At 33.0% G+C, this 15,468-nt stretch overlaps 1 protein-coding gene across 1 annotated transcript; it reads left to right on the top strand.

Annotated features, from left to right (window-relative positions):
* The first annotated feature begins 3,418 nt into the window (after window positions 1–3,418).
* Window positions 3,419–15,266, top strand: LOC146932304 (cytochrome P450 CYP82D47-like). The gene is made up of 2 exons (XM_085703953.1): window positions 3,419–4,553; window positions 14,426–15,266. Exons 1-2 carry the CDS (start codon window positions 3,621–3,623, stop codon window positions 15,053–15,055), a joined length of 1,563 nt encoding a protein of 520 aa, XP_085560079.1. The 5' UTR covers window positions 3,419–3,620; the 3' UTR covers window positions 15,056–15,266.
* The last annotated feature ends 202 nt before the right edge of the window (window positions 15,267–15,468 follow it).

Genomic DNA, 15,468 nt, shown 5'->3' with positions numbered 1-15,468 from the left:
TTGTTTCGCATCAAAAGACAAGATGATGGCTCTCTTGCTCGCTACAAAGCTCGCCTTGTTGCAAAAGGCTTTACTCAACGTCATGGAGTAGACTTCCATGAAACCTTTGCATCGGTGGTCAGGCCCCAAACAATCAAAATAATTCTGAGTCTTGCTTTAGGACACAAATGGCAAATGCATCAACTTGATGTTAACAATGCCTTCCTTCAAGGTTCTCTTCGAGAACAAGTTTATATGGCTCAGCCACCTGGACTCAAGGATTCCCAACATCCACACTATGCATGTAAACTGCACAAAGCCATCTATGGCCTTCGCCAAGCTCCTCGAGCATGGCATGATGCGTTGAAGAGTTTCACGGTGTCCTATGGGTTTTCATGTAGCAAGAGTGATCCATCTCTCTTTATTTATGCAAATGAAGGTACACTCACTTACTTCCTTGTGTATGTTGATGACTTACTCCTCACAGGAAATAACAACAGCTTCATGCAAGAATTCATCTCAAATCTAGCTCAACAATTCTCATTAAAAAATATGGGAGCTTCCCACTATTTCCTTGGCATAGAGATCATCCCCACAACTTCAGGCATACTTTTGTCTCAACACAAACACATAAGAGACATTCTTGAAAGGTTTGATATGGAGGGTGCCAAGCCGTCACCCACACCACTTTCAGCTACAGCCACTCTTCAGCTCCATGATGGAACTCCAGCTACAAATGCTACCGAATACAGAAGCATTCTTGGGGCTCTTCGATATTTAAACCTTACCAGACCTGACATATCATTCTCCATCAACAAACTTGCACAATTCATGCACAAACCCACCACTCTTCATCTCCAACATCTCAAAAGAATTCTACGATATCTCAAAAACACAATCAACCATGGCATTCTTCTACAACCTACAACCACAAACAATCTCACTGCCTATTCGGATGCTGACTGGGGCGGAAATACTGATGATCGTACATCTATTTCAGCTTACATCATTTTCCTAGGCTCCAATCCCATCTCTTGGCTTTCAAAGAAGCAACGTACGGTAGCTCGCTCATCAACCGAGGCAGAATATAGGGCTGTTGCTACTGCAGCATCAGAAGTTATGTGGATTCGTAATCTTCTCAGTGAAATACGGGTGCACCAGAGGAATCCCCCCAAAAATTCTTTGTGATAATGTTGGAGCTACATACTTGTGTGCAAATCCCGTCCTACACTCTAGGATGAAACACATCTCCATGGACTATCATTTTGTGCGTGAACAAGTGCAAGCAAATCAACTCCATGTCTCACATGTTTCAACCAAAGACCAACTTGCTGACATCCTCACCAAACCTCTTCCAACTACCAAGTTTAATGATCTTTCTTCCAAGATAAGAGTTACTAATGGTAACTTTATCTTGAGGGGGCATATTAGAGGATAATTATCATGTAGAGAATATCTCCTGTAGTTATTGTTTAGATAGCAACAAATCATATAGTTGACTCATGACAATCAATTGTCATTCATAGTCATTATAGTATAGTTGACTCACAGGAATCAATTGCAATTCTTAGTCATTATGCAATTGAGATTCATTCCTAGTTTATAGTATCAGTATTATGTATATATATATATATATATATATATATATATATATATAGATGTAACAGATGTTCATAAGGATATATCAATTCAAAATCAAAACAGTATTGTTGCTACTCTTATAATTCAAAGGCACATCAGGAGCTACGTGTCGAACATATTTTAGGAGTTATCTCCCCAATATAGTTCAAAAGTCATATCCCAAACCAATTGATTTGTAACTCATGAACGCCATATTCACGGGTAAAAATCGAAATTTGGCGGGACCTATGAGCAATGAAGGGGGCATTAAGAGCAATTTTCATTCTATTTTTAGGTTGAGAAAATTACAAAGGCAAAAGTTTGAAGCTCAACTACACTTACATAGACAAGATCCCAAAACATGACCTAAATAAGCTTTATCATAGTGGTAAGTTTCATGATATTTTCACGGTTTCAATCCTTTGAACTAGAGACTCTATCTGAAATATTGAATAGTGAGAGCGACCCACACATAAAAGTGTGTGTGTATTCTCATATTCTTTCACAAACTAATTATATAGGGTATTATAATTTTGGATTGAAGATGTGTGGGATAAAAAATTACCTCTCTGTGTTGCCTTTTTTTTATAGTGTATTATATTCTCTTCTGATCCTTATTATAAGAAACAAATCACTTGTTAGATTCCTTAAATAATTGATGTATCTAGTCTAAATATAGACTAAATGTACCAGTTATTCAATGAATCTAAACAGTGAATTATTCCTTATAATAAAGATCAGAGAGAGTACGTAGTAGTTTTTTTTTCCTTCAAAATGAAGTGAGGTCTATGGGACACACAAAGGGAAAGTTAGGGACATCCTTGCGTTGAACAATGAGACTAACTATTGATTAGACTTATTTAATATAGTTTTAGTGGATCCATGTCATTTCAACCTTATTCAATGACATTTTGCATCAGAGCTACTTCTTCCCCACCCCATATTCCCCTTATCAATTCTAAAAAATCAATCATGTTTGAATACACTATTTTAGACGGGCAAAACACATCGTTTATCCACCTTTAAAATGGTGCATTCGAACAAGATCAATTTTTGAGAAAAAGGGTTTGGGGATAAAAAGCAATTCTCTAGGTATTTAAAAAAATTGTTTTTTTTTTGTTGAAAAGGAAATCATTTGGTAGGCTACCAAGTGTTCAACCTTTTGTTTAATATAGATCAATATAAGAGATTTAGGGTGCGTTTGTTTCAGCTTTAAAAAAAAATAGATTTTGTGTCAAAAGAATCTAGAGATTTTTTTTTTAGAGATTTTAAAAAAAATCTGAAGTTATTTGTGTTTGTCTACTATCCATAAAAATCCATTTTGTTAAAAAAATGAGTTCTAACATGCACATGTGTTATCTCCTTGTTGTTGAAAAAAATAGATTTTGAGAAAAGCTAATCCTAATAGCTTTTCATTTTAGGGTCAAAATAGATTTTTTTGATAAAATGATTTTTCTAAAAATCCTAAACAAACACTTAAAAATGAAAAAAGTGATTTTTTTAAAGAAAAAATAGATTTTTTTGGAAAAAATCTGAAACAAACTGGCCCTTACATGCATTAAGCCAAGTGGCAAGAGAATTACAGGCAACAAGGACATGTATTATTCATGCAATCATCCAAGTGTATTTTCATGCCAATTACCAAGTGCCATCTCATGAAAGAAGCCATATGCATTTCATACAAGATAGTAAAACCTTAATATTTTGGGTTTTAATCTATTGGGCCTTAATCAGGTAAACATTGAGTGATTCCCTCTAAAAAAATTTAAGAGTTTTATTCAACCACTACTAGTGCACAAAAGCTCCAGGGTAAAGACAAATAGGAATGTGGAGATGGTGGAAATCCACGCTAAATTTAAGTTATCAATAGCCAAATTGACAATATATTATTGAGATGGATTAATTAATTATACTCACGTTTATAGTATTACCTAAGACGAGTGTGAATAATCAAATCAAATCTAATCTTCAATCCCTGCTTATAGAATCAAATCAAATCTACTACACACCCCAAAGATAAGATGAATAATCTGTTCACAGCTTCAACCCTGCCATTTACGATCTGTGCTACATTGTTGTTCCTCTTCCTTCTCTTTTGGCTACGGATCAAAAGCAGCAGCAGTAGTGGTGTAGCTTCAAACACACCACCGGAAGCCACCGGAGCATGGCCTTTAATCGGCCACCTCCACCTCTTAGGTGGGTCTCAGCCACCTCATGTCACCTTAGGGATCATGGCAGAAAAATTTGGACCCATCTTCACCATTCGTTTGGGTATTCACAAAACTTTAATCGTCAACAGTTATGAAATGGTGAAACAGTGCTTCACCATAAACGATAGAGCTTTTGCTTCTCGTCCCAAATCTATAGCCTTTGAAATTTTGGGCTATAATTTTTCCATAATAGGTTTCAGTCCTTATGGTTCTTATTGGCGCACGGTGCGAAAGATTGCAACCCTCCATGCTCTCTCCGCCCATAGAATAAAGATGCTCAAGCATGTGATGGAATCTGAAGTGAAGACAGCAATGAAAGAGAGTTACAATTTTTGGCTAAGTTCAGAAAAAAATAAAAATGGAGTAACAGAAATGAAGAAATGGTTTGGAGATATAGCTATAAATGTTATGTTGAGAACAGTGGTGGGAAAACGTTTTGATGGTGACGAGGAAGAGAATCAAAGGATTAGAAAAGCACTTAGAGACTTGTTTTATCTTAGTGGTTCGTTTGGTATATCTGATGCCATGCCGTTTTTGAGATGGTTGGATTTGGATGGAAGAGAGAAGGAAATGAAGAGAACTGCTAAAGATTTAGATGACTTTGCTACTGTTTGGCTTGATCAACACAGACGTAGCAATGTTCCTGGAACGCAACGCGACTTCATGGATGTGCTTCTTTCTAAAGTTGATGATCAAGGTGTTGAGGGTCGTGATGCTGATACCACAATCAAAGCAACATGTCTGGTACGTAGTAGTAGTAGTATCTATTTGCATTCTCATTCAATAATAATTACTCAATCAAAATTATTTTTCTATTGTTTACCATGATTTTTTATCCTATAGAAAAATCAATAAAATCCAGAACACAAATAAATGTTAATTAGTGAGATTGCCGAAGTTCGGACAAGTTAATAGGTAGACTCACATGTGTAGGGTAATTTTGAAAATGAGAAATGCTAACCGGTGAAGAGCAAATTAAAGAAACAAGACTTGAATTGAAGAGCAATTCTTAGATGGTCACTTGAACTTAAATGTCGAGAAAAATTAAAGTGTTAGAAATTATAGAAAGTTGAAAGAATTTAAAGACCAAGAAGACATAGTGTTCTAAAAAGCTAATTGATCTGTTTGTGGTTTAAGAGTAGGCTTCACAAAATTAAGTAAGGAAATTCTACGGTGCAGTCACCCAAATGACTTTTCCAATAAAGTCAAAAAATTTTAAATCAGTTTGTGAAAAACCGGCTTTAAAAGTCTAAATAAAAATGGAATTTATTAAAGGACCAACAGGGAAATGTATTTTACAACCCTTTATATTATGTCCAAATTATCAAGATATTACACTAGTTAAAGCACAAATTAGATGGTGTGATACAACGGCTGAATATTTTTTAGACAAATATTTATATGAAACCCATGAAACTATATATCATTTTTTATATAATGAATATAAAGGAATAGCTCAAGATTTAAGGAATAAACTTAAAGAAATAGCTAGATGAGTGAAGAAAATAATACACTCACAACCAGAGTCAAAGCTTTGCTTGACGAAACCAAGAAGTTAAATGAGAGATTTGAAAGACAGATTTCTTTTCTTGAAACCTTACCTCAAATCTATAAACAAAATAATTTGTTTACAAAAGATTATGAGCAAGGATTAGAAAGACCCCATGAAACTTGGGCAAATATGGAAAAAGATTTTCCGTGTTATAATAAAAATGAGAATAATAAATATCCTCATATATATCATTCTTTTAATCCTCAGTTAAACAATATCACTGATATGATTAATTATCTAATAAAAAACTGTTGTAAACAACACCTTTCTCTTCAAGAAGGGGGGAAGAATAAGGAAAAGATTGAAGATCTTGAAAAAACTCTATTTTCTAACTATAAGAAATGAGTATAGAAGAAAATATAGAGTATCAACTCGAAAAATTAGATCAACTTATGGCTACTTTAGACATAAGTGAAAAAGATTCCATTAAGGAAGAATCTGAACCTAAAGATCTAGAAGATTTTGTCTACGACTTTAGTTCTGATGATGATTCAAAAGACGATGGAAATTTTGTTAAAATAGAACAATTAGAAATGGGCGAAAGCTCAAGAACAAAAAGAGGACCCTCTTATAATTGGAATGCAGAATTCCGTAGGGAATTTTCCCAAGCTAAATACCAAAAAATTCCTATGAGTTATATTCCCAAACATAGTGTAAACGATGGAAGTGGAATTTTAAATATTGATTGTGTTGACAATCTTGTCCAAACCATAAGAAGTTGGTATAATAAAAATACTATCCAGATACAGTTAGATAGCGACTTAAAAGGTCTAAGCCCAAAACAAATTTTTAATTATCTTTTGTGTAGAACAGAAGGTAATGCATATAAATTTCTGGCCGAAAAACCTGAAGAAGAACAAACTGCAGAAAACAGTATGGGAATGATCAATAAAATCTTTGAATGGCTTTTAAATGAATTCAAGGGATGGCAAGATACGGTAGACTCAAATACCGCCTTTAACACTGAAAAATTATGGAGAATAATGAATTTATCCATATGTAATCCCTGTTACATAGAAAATTATATTTGTGAATTTTCACAATTATATTATGATTTAAATAAAGACACTAGAGAAAACCAAAAGGTTGTCGAATTATTTTACCAAAAATTACCCATGTCTATGTCTCAAATAATTCAAAATGAATTTAACAGTGCAGTATCCTCAGGAACGGTTAAAGATACTTTAGGAGCTAGAATTTCTATCCTTAGAAATTGGATGCAAGAACAATGCCTAAAGAAACAATCAAAACGAGATGCACGAATAGGTTTGTGCTGCGATAGAATCCAAGGAAAAATTGGAGCATATGGTTGTGAAAAAACTAGGAAAAGAAGAAAATATCCTAGAAGAAAGAAATTTAAAAGATTTTCCTATGATAAAAAGAAACATAGGAAGAAAAGATTCTATAGAAGAAAAAGGGAGTACCCTAGAAAAAATAAAACCTGTCCTAAAGGTAAAAAAAACATGCACATGTTGGCTATGCCATGAAACAGGACATTATGCTAATGAATGTCCAAAGAAAGTTTCTAAAGAAAAGAAACAAGTTTTAAACATGATCTATAGAATAGGTTATGAACCAGTAGAATCAGACTCAGATTCTGATTGGGAGCAACAAAGTTTCTATGAACTTTGTACAGATTCCGAAGATGAGCAAAACCAAGATTTTGAGTAAAGGAAACCCTAGTGCTACCTTTATTAAAATAAAACTTCGTAAGAAGGAGATTTTAGCCTATTTAGATACAGGCGCAACATTATGTTTTGGAAAACGAAACATATCAAGAAATTGGGAAAGATTAGGAAAACCCAAAGAAATAATTGTTGCAGATAAGTCAAAACATCAAATATGGTTTGTTTTGAAAAATATCTCAATTACTATAGAAGGTCATGAATTCTTCATACCAACAATTTATCTCCATGATTCAGGATTAGATTTAATCATTGGAAATAACTTTTTAAAGTTATATGCACCATTTGTGCAAAATGTTAAAACTATTTCTTTACTTTGGAAAAATTTAGCAAACCCCAAAGAAAAAACAAAAGTTATAACAACAAAAATTATAACTAGAAATGAGATTATTCAATTAATTTCTGAAAATCTTATAAACCTAAAGAGTATTTGGGAAGAAGGTAAATTATTTTTAAATCTTGAAGAAATAGAACAAAAACTTGATGCTGTATGTTCAGAAGATCCTTTGGATAATCTGAAAAATACAAATCATGAACTTGTTACCATCAAATTGCGAGATCCTAATAAGGAGATTAATGTAAAGTATAAAATGCCTTATTCAGTACAAGATAAATTAGAATTTCAAAAGGATATAAAAGAACTTCAAGAAAAGAAGTTAATTACTCCATCGGCAAGTCCACATTCAGCACCCGCTTTTTATGTGACAAATCACAATGAAATAAAAAGAGGAAAAGCTAGAATGGTGATAAATTATAAGAAACTCAATGATGCTACAATCGGAGATTCTTATAAATTACCACGAAAGGATTATATTTTGCAAAAAAATAAAAGGATGTGATTGGTTTTCATCTTTTGATGCAAAATCAGGATACTATCAAATCAGACTTTCAGAAGAAACTAAGCCTTTAACAGCTTTTTCATGTCCACAAGGTCATTACCAATGGAATGTCCTTCCGTTTGGACTAAAACAAGCACCATCTATATACCAAAGATTTATGGATAATGCTCTTAGAGGATTAGAACATATATGTTTGGCATATATTGATGATATTTTAGTTTTTACAAAAGGAACTAAAGAACAACATCTTAAAGATGTAGAAATTGTTTTAAATAGAATTTCAGAAAAGGGAATTGTTATTTCAAAAAAGAAATCACAATTAGCCAAAAAAGAAATCGAGTATTTGGGCCTTATTTTTAAAGAAAATGGCACCCTCGATTTATCTCCACATGTTCAGGAAAAGATTCAGGCTTTTCCTGATGAAAAGATTTTTAGGATGTTTGAATTATATTGCCAATGAAGGATTTTTCAAAAACCTGGCAACTGAAAGAAAGATTTTACAGAAAAAGATATCTGAGAAAGTTCCATGGTCATGGACTGAACAAGATACTCTAACTGTAAAAACTATTAAAAGAAAAATTAAAGTTTTACCCAGCTTATACAATCCAACAGAAAACGATTTTTTAATTGTTGAGATTGATGCTGATAAAACAACCTGGGCAGGTTGTATGAGAGCTCTACCTAATGGTAAAGCGATACTGAATCTTGATGATTCGGGAAACTATGTTGATGATGTAACCCATCAACAAGGAATGAAAGATACTGGAGCAACCCAGTACGCTAAGTCTAGTAGCTCGAAAGAGAAATTAGACAAACTTTCTGATTCATCAGAAAAATTAGTATCAAAAGATACTAAGATTGATTATTCTTATGAAAATATTAAAAATAAGATAAAAGATGAAGATCTTTTACTTTGTAAATATGTTTCCGGATCATTTACAGATACCGAAACAAGATATCCAATTCATGAATTAGAAACATTAAGTTGTGTTAAAGTTTTAACAAAATGGCAAATGGAATTAATTCCAACCAGATTTTTATTAAGAACAGATTCCAAATATGTAACTGGATTTTGGAAATATGACCTTCGTGTCAATTATAAATATGGAAGACTTGTAAGATGGCAGATGAAACTTCAACCGTTTCACCCATATATTGAATATATAAAATCTGAAAAGAATTGCTTTGCAGATGCACTGACAAGAGAATGGAAGCAGCTATAAAGACGCTACAGAATTCTCTCAGACAAAAACAGGAGCAAATTGCCTCTGCAAAAAATCGTCTAGAAACTCTTCTTTCTGAAGAGGGGGAGATGATATTAACAATTCAAAACCTTGAAAAACTGTGTAAAAAAGAAACATCAACAGTTTCAGAATCTAAAAATAGTGAAAACTGGGATCTGCTTGGTCAAGATTCTGGAAAATTCAACTACTATGTAAAATACTCAGCCCCAAAAGAGTCAAAAATCCCAATTGAGTCAATAGAACCAAAAGGATGGAAACCCCCAACAACTGCCCTTGCAGATTTACCAAAAACATCTTGGGCTGATAAAGTCGAAGAAGATGAAAGAAAAAATGGAAAAGAAAAAGAACCCATTGATCAACAAACAAGCCAAAAAATTGACAGTCAACTTGGAGGCAAAAAGAAAGCTTATGTAATTTTTGATGGACCTATGAAAGGTATCTACCAGAACTGGGAAACCACAAAGTTACATACAAACGGCAAAAATGTCAGATACAAAGGGTATGAGACCCTTGAAGAAGCAAAAACAGCCTACAACGCTGTTTACAAGGAAGTTGCAACAGCAAACAATATAGTCCAGCCATCAAAAATGGAGACTAAGAAGAAAATATCTGTAGATAGAATTATCTATGGAGAAAGCAAATTTGTTAAAGAAGTCACCATTGGGGACTACTACAAAAACTGGAGATGGTTAACCAACTACTCAGAAGAGTTAAAAACAGAATGTTTTTATCCTAGCAACAACGGGATAGAAGTAAAAGCTGTAACAGTCCCAGGCATAGGAAAAGAATTAGTCAGATCATTCTATGATTGTGGAATGATTAAAACAATGTATCTTCAAGAAGATGCAGGAAGAAAAATTCATGAACTAGAACTTCTTCCAAAAGATATAGGCGAAATCGCTTATAAGTTCAACAATAGCTTCGCAAAAGGTAAAGAGTTCTTTTTATCTTTTACTTCAACTTATCCATGGTTTGAAGACGATGAAGTTATTAAAGCCAGACACTTAATCAAAATTGGCATTTCAAATCATTCATATCCAACAAATGATGGAAGAGATGTAGATCCAAGACCAGAATGTTTTCTGCATCAAATGGAAAAATTCTATGATACTCTCATCAGATTTGGAGTAAAATTACCAAACTTCAGGGTAATTACTGCAAAGGAAAGCTTTCTAGTCTATAGTGACTCAAGGAAGCAAGCAAGAGAAGAACACCTTCAGCAAATTCTAAAGTTCGAAGAAAACTTTAGTGGGCTTGAAGCAGACTTGGGCCGTCTACCCGACCCGATCCAACAGGAGTGTTGCCGACACTTTCAAAAATACAAAGGACACCAATGCAAGTGGTGTGCAAAAGACATAAAAAACGTGGCAGACAAAGAATCGTTGTATGACAGTGACGTCTCACCAAACAACGAAGAAAATGTAGAAAATTAGTGGGCATGGGACCCATTTAGAGATAAGCCTTATCTCTAAGGCAATTATGTAATATAATTTTCTTTGTCGTTTTCTTCTTTCTGTCATGTCATTTCTTTTCCGTGTGCTGTAAAGGAAAGAGACGTTGTGCCAACTATGAAGGCCAACTTGTGAGTCTCTCATCCTATAAATAAGGGCCTCGAAGCTCATTTGTGATCACCATGTTTTGAAGCAATATAAGTTATATCGTTTGATATGAGCTTGCCTCTTAGTTCTTAGAACTAGTGGTCCTATAGTGGTAAAACACTATAGTTGAGAATTCTTGAGGTAATACTCTGGAGGAATTCGCCCTGAGTTGGGATAAACTCAATACAAGCAGAAAAAACTGCTGAAGATCAGATTGCTGAAGCAAAACAACTCATATTTCTGAAGAAAAATCAGGTATGAATTTATCAAAATTATTATAAAATATGTCTGAAGTTTCATATTTTGAAGGAACATCTAGTTATCATGCTGATAGCATAATAGATAATAAAATTGAAGAAGCAGATTTGTCTTTAACTGCTGAAGAAAATTTTAAAAGAAAGTTTAGTAAACTTAAGGAATTTCTGTCAAGAAAAAATATTCTAAAATTCGGAATAATGGTAGGAGAGGAAGCAATTCCAATCGAAACAACTAATGGAAAAATAGTTATATCAACTATAGATAAACAACAAATCGATAAAAGACTTGGAAAATTTTCTGAGAACGAGAGAAAAAAGATTGGTTATATTCATATATCAACCATTCAAATTCTAATCAAAAGTACCTTCATGAAAGGTATTGATTCACCTCTAGAAATAGCTCTAGAAGATTCTAGAATTAGAAATAAAAAACAAGCAGTAATTGCAAAAGGAAATTGTAATCTAAAATATGGAAAGATAAAATTTGATATAAATCTACAGATGGGATTATCCCTAAAAGATATAGATTTGAATAAATCTATAGTTTTTCATTATAAGCTAAAAGATTCAACATTTATGAAAGAAGGTAATCATCCTTTTACAATTTACTACAGAATTAATTATGCTTTGAGTAATTCACATCATAGCATAGAATTCATAGGAAAAGAAACAATTCATATTGATGAGTTATTTACACCATTAATTACTTTGGAAACACCAATATTTAAAGATATCACGAGAAATAGTTTTTCTCTGATAGAAGCAGAAAAGAATATGTTTGAAGAAACAGAAAAACCGTTGTTTAGAAGCCAAAGTCTTCGAATAACATCACCAAACAAAGATCAAAAAGATTTTAACAAATCATTAAGTTCTCAAACCATATTTGAAGATGATACTTCATCCTCATTCGAACCACCTAGAAAGGATTTCGAAATAAGCAGAGAAAAAGAGCTTAAGGATCTGCATGATTCTATAAAAACTCTATCGATACAGGTTAATAAGATTAATCAAAGACTATAAAAAGTCAAAATGCCTGGTCTAACTCTTAAATCAGAATTAATACTTTTTAAAACTAGGTTACAACATCTAGTAAGTGATATAGAATGGTATTATGATCTAATATCATACAAACAAATAATATATAAAGCTCAAACTTTAATGAGATCTCATATAGATTTAATTGAAGGTCTGGTAGAAGAAATGCAAGAAAATCTCACAGAGATTCAAATGAAAAGAGCAAAAATTCTTTTAGAACCTTTTTGGGGCTTAGAAGGAATTGAATACCTTATAAACGAAGCTCGAGAAAAAGATAAAGCTCGAAAAAATTCCGCTGGTAATTCTGCTGAAAATCTATAATGCCTGGATTAAATCTAAAAACAGAGTTACAACTCTATAAGCAAAGACTAGAAGAAATAATTTCTGAAATAAATTATCAAAATACAAGAATTATATTAAAACAAATTCTTTTTGCTTCACAAGATTTAATAATCTACCATGTAGGTTATATTTCTAATTTATTAGAAGAAATAGAAGATTCGAATACTCTTACAAGTATTCAGCAAGAAAAGGCAAAAAGACTTTTAGAACCCTTTCAAGGTTTAGAAAAAATCGAAAAGATGTTAAAACAAATAAAAACTGATCAAATGTTAGAACAAGAAAACCTCCGCTGGAGAATCAACAATTAGATATGCCTGGACTAGATCTTATAACAGAATTAAGACTCTTTAAGAAAAGGCTAGAAGACATAGTCTCTGAAATAGAATTGTATTATGAAAGAATTGTTTTCAAACAAACTCTTTACAATTCTAGAGAATTTGTTATATATCATATAGAATATATTGAAGATCTATTAAGAGATACAGAAGATTTAGAAAATCTTACTCAGATACAAAAACAAAGAGCTAAAACACTCTTAAAACCTTTTCAAGGATTAACTAAAATCGAACAAATGTTAAACGAAGTTCGAAAAAATTCCGCTAAAAACCCCACACCAAACCTGGTATCAGAGCAGGAAACACAATCCTAAGGGAAAAACATGAAAATAAAAATAAAAAAGAAATTAAAAAATATTTTTTATATAAAACAAAAGCTTTTTAAAATCGTATTTCCAAATAACCGATTTAAAAAGACATCCACGTGGCACTCTCCCATTAAGCCACATAAGCGACTTTTCCAAAAAAGTCACAAAAGCAACTTCACCATAGAAGCCCCCAATTAAGTATATGACCCTTTCTTCTTCGGTGACAAACTGCTTGTTATCTTTGCTGAATTATTTTTCACTAAAAAATATGCTTAAAGCAGACATACACTTTAACTTTTGCTGTCATTGGCGTATAGTTGTCGAACTGGATAATTGGTCACGTTCGTGGCATTTATATTCTTTTACTAGTCTAATATTAGCAAAAAACACGTTGTAGGTTGAGACTTGAGACACATGACTCAACTTTTGCTGCAGCCGGCCTTTCCTTGTCGAGCCTACATTGTTCGTCGAAACTTCTTCCCTTTTTGATGACTTTTATTGTTGTAGATGATCTGTCATTTTGTCAAAATGTTGACTTTTGTTTTGACTAGCTTCAATTCAAACTCTTTATTGTTGTCGACAGGGACGGATCCAGAAATATCGTATAGTGAGGGTCATGTGTATATATATTTCTAACAATTAATATATTATATACACCATCCGGTCACTATTATAAGCCAAAATCAAAATTTTAAATTCATTCAATACATGATGTATGTGTATATTATAGACCAGGTACGTCATTTATTCAATGAATATAAAAAATGTATTTTTGCTTATAATAGTGCTCGGATGGTGCATGAAATATTTTTGTTAGTTTTTTTTTACATATATTATTATATATTTAGAATGTTTTAATGGAATTATCATATATATTTTATTACACTTACAATATTACATATGACTATGCTAGTTTCTTTCAAAAATAATAACAATGTAACTATGCTAGCTAGTGAACAAATTTCATGGACATGAGAAACTACAAAATGTAGTGAGGGCCATGGCACACAAACCCTTCAACGTGGGTCCGTCCCTGTTGTCGACTTGAATTCAAAGTTCACATATTTTTAATTTTGTCATAACACTATTTTTCTTGGTTTCTTTAAGAAACCCTTAATGTTTCGATAAATATATCAAGTATGATAAAAATTGTTCTTGATGATCAATAAAATGTTTTTGGTCCTTTGTATATCCAAAACGGGATTTGGGATTTTGGTCAATTTTCGTTTGGAAAATTACTTACAATCTCAACTTGCAGTCATTACTTTACAATTTTTTATCTAGTTGTTAGAATACTTGCACAATACGAAGATAAAAGGGTTGCATCATGGATATTTTTATTCCAGAACTATTAATATTAGGTTATTTCCTATCTACTAAAGTGTAAGGGTATAAAAATTTGTTGTCGTTCTATTTTGCAGACACTAATTCTAGCTGGTACAGACACTACAACAGGAACATTATCATGGGCACTATCTTTACTTCTCAACAACCGAGAAGTCCTGAACAAGGCTGTACATGAATTAGAGGCACAAATTGGTGAAAAAACTATGGATATTGAATTAGATTTGACAAGATTAGAGTATCTCCAAGCAATTATCAAGGAAACATTGCGTTTGTACCCACCAGCACCAATGAATTTGCCTCATGAGTCCATCGAGGATTGTACCGTGGGTGGATATCACGTGCCTGCTGGCACACGTCTCTTGACAAATATTTATCAACTTCAACGAGATCCTATGTTATATCCTGATCCATTGGAGTTTCGACCAGAGAGATTCCTCACAACACACAAGGATGTTGATGTTAAGGGTCAACATTTTGAATTGATTCCATTTAGTGCAGGTAGAAGAATATGTCCTGGAATCTCATTTAGTCTTCAACTAATGCAAATAGCACTTGCTACTTTGTTGCATGGGTTTGACATAGTGACTCAAGATGGAGGATCAGTTGATATGGTTGAACAAAGTGGACTGACCAACATCAAAGCTTCTCCTTTGCAAGTCATTCTCACTCCTCGCCTTCCAGCTCAATTTTATGGTCAAAAGTAATACTCAAGACTATGTTCCCTTATAAGATAAACAAGCATATGGAGATGCAATTACTAAATAAAAATGTGTTCCTAGTAATAAACAAGTTTGTGCTCATAATTAAAGTTTGTTTCTTAACTCTTAAAAAATGTAGATTTGATTTTGGATATGAGATTGAATTTGAAAGGGTATATTTTCTCTTAATTGGAAAAGTTTCTCTTCATTTTGTTGATATGTGCCTCGCAAATGAGAATCTTAGGGTTTGAGTAATTTTTACGCATCGGGAACCTAAAGTCCAAAATACAGGGTCTTTGAGAAGTGTGGAGGCCGCGCGATAAAAAATCACCAAATTGCATAAGGTACCAAACAGCATGAGCTTTGAATATTACACCACTTAATTTACACCTCTAATGCACATACTTCAGCCTGTCTGC

Source organism: Medicago sativa, chromosome 4 (genome assembly GCF_051527215.1).
Source record: "Medicago sativa cultivar Bolivia chromosome 4, Bolivia_mono, whole genome shotgun sequence".
Classification (NCBI taxonomy): Eukaryota; Viridiplantae; Streptophyta; class Magnoliopsida; order Fabales; family Fabaceae; genus Medicago; species Medicago sativa.
This window is presented reverse-complemented; position numbering and strand designations above follow the sequence as displayed.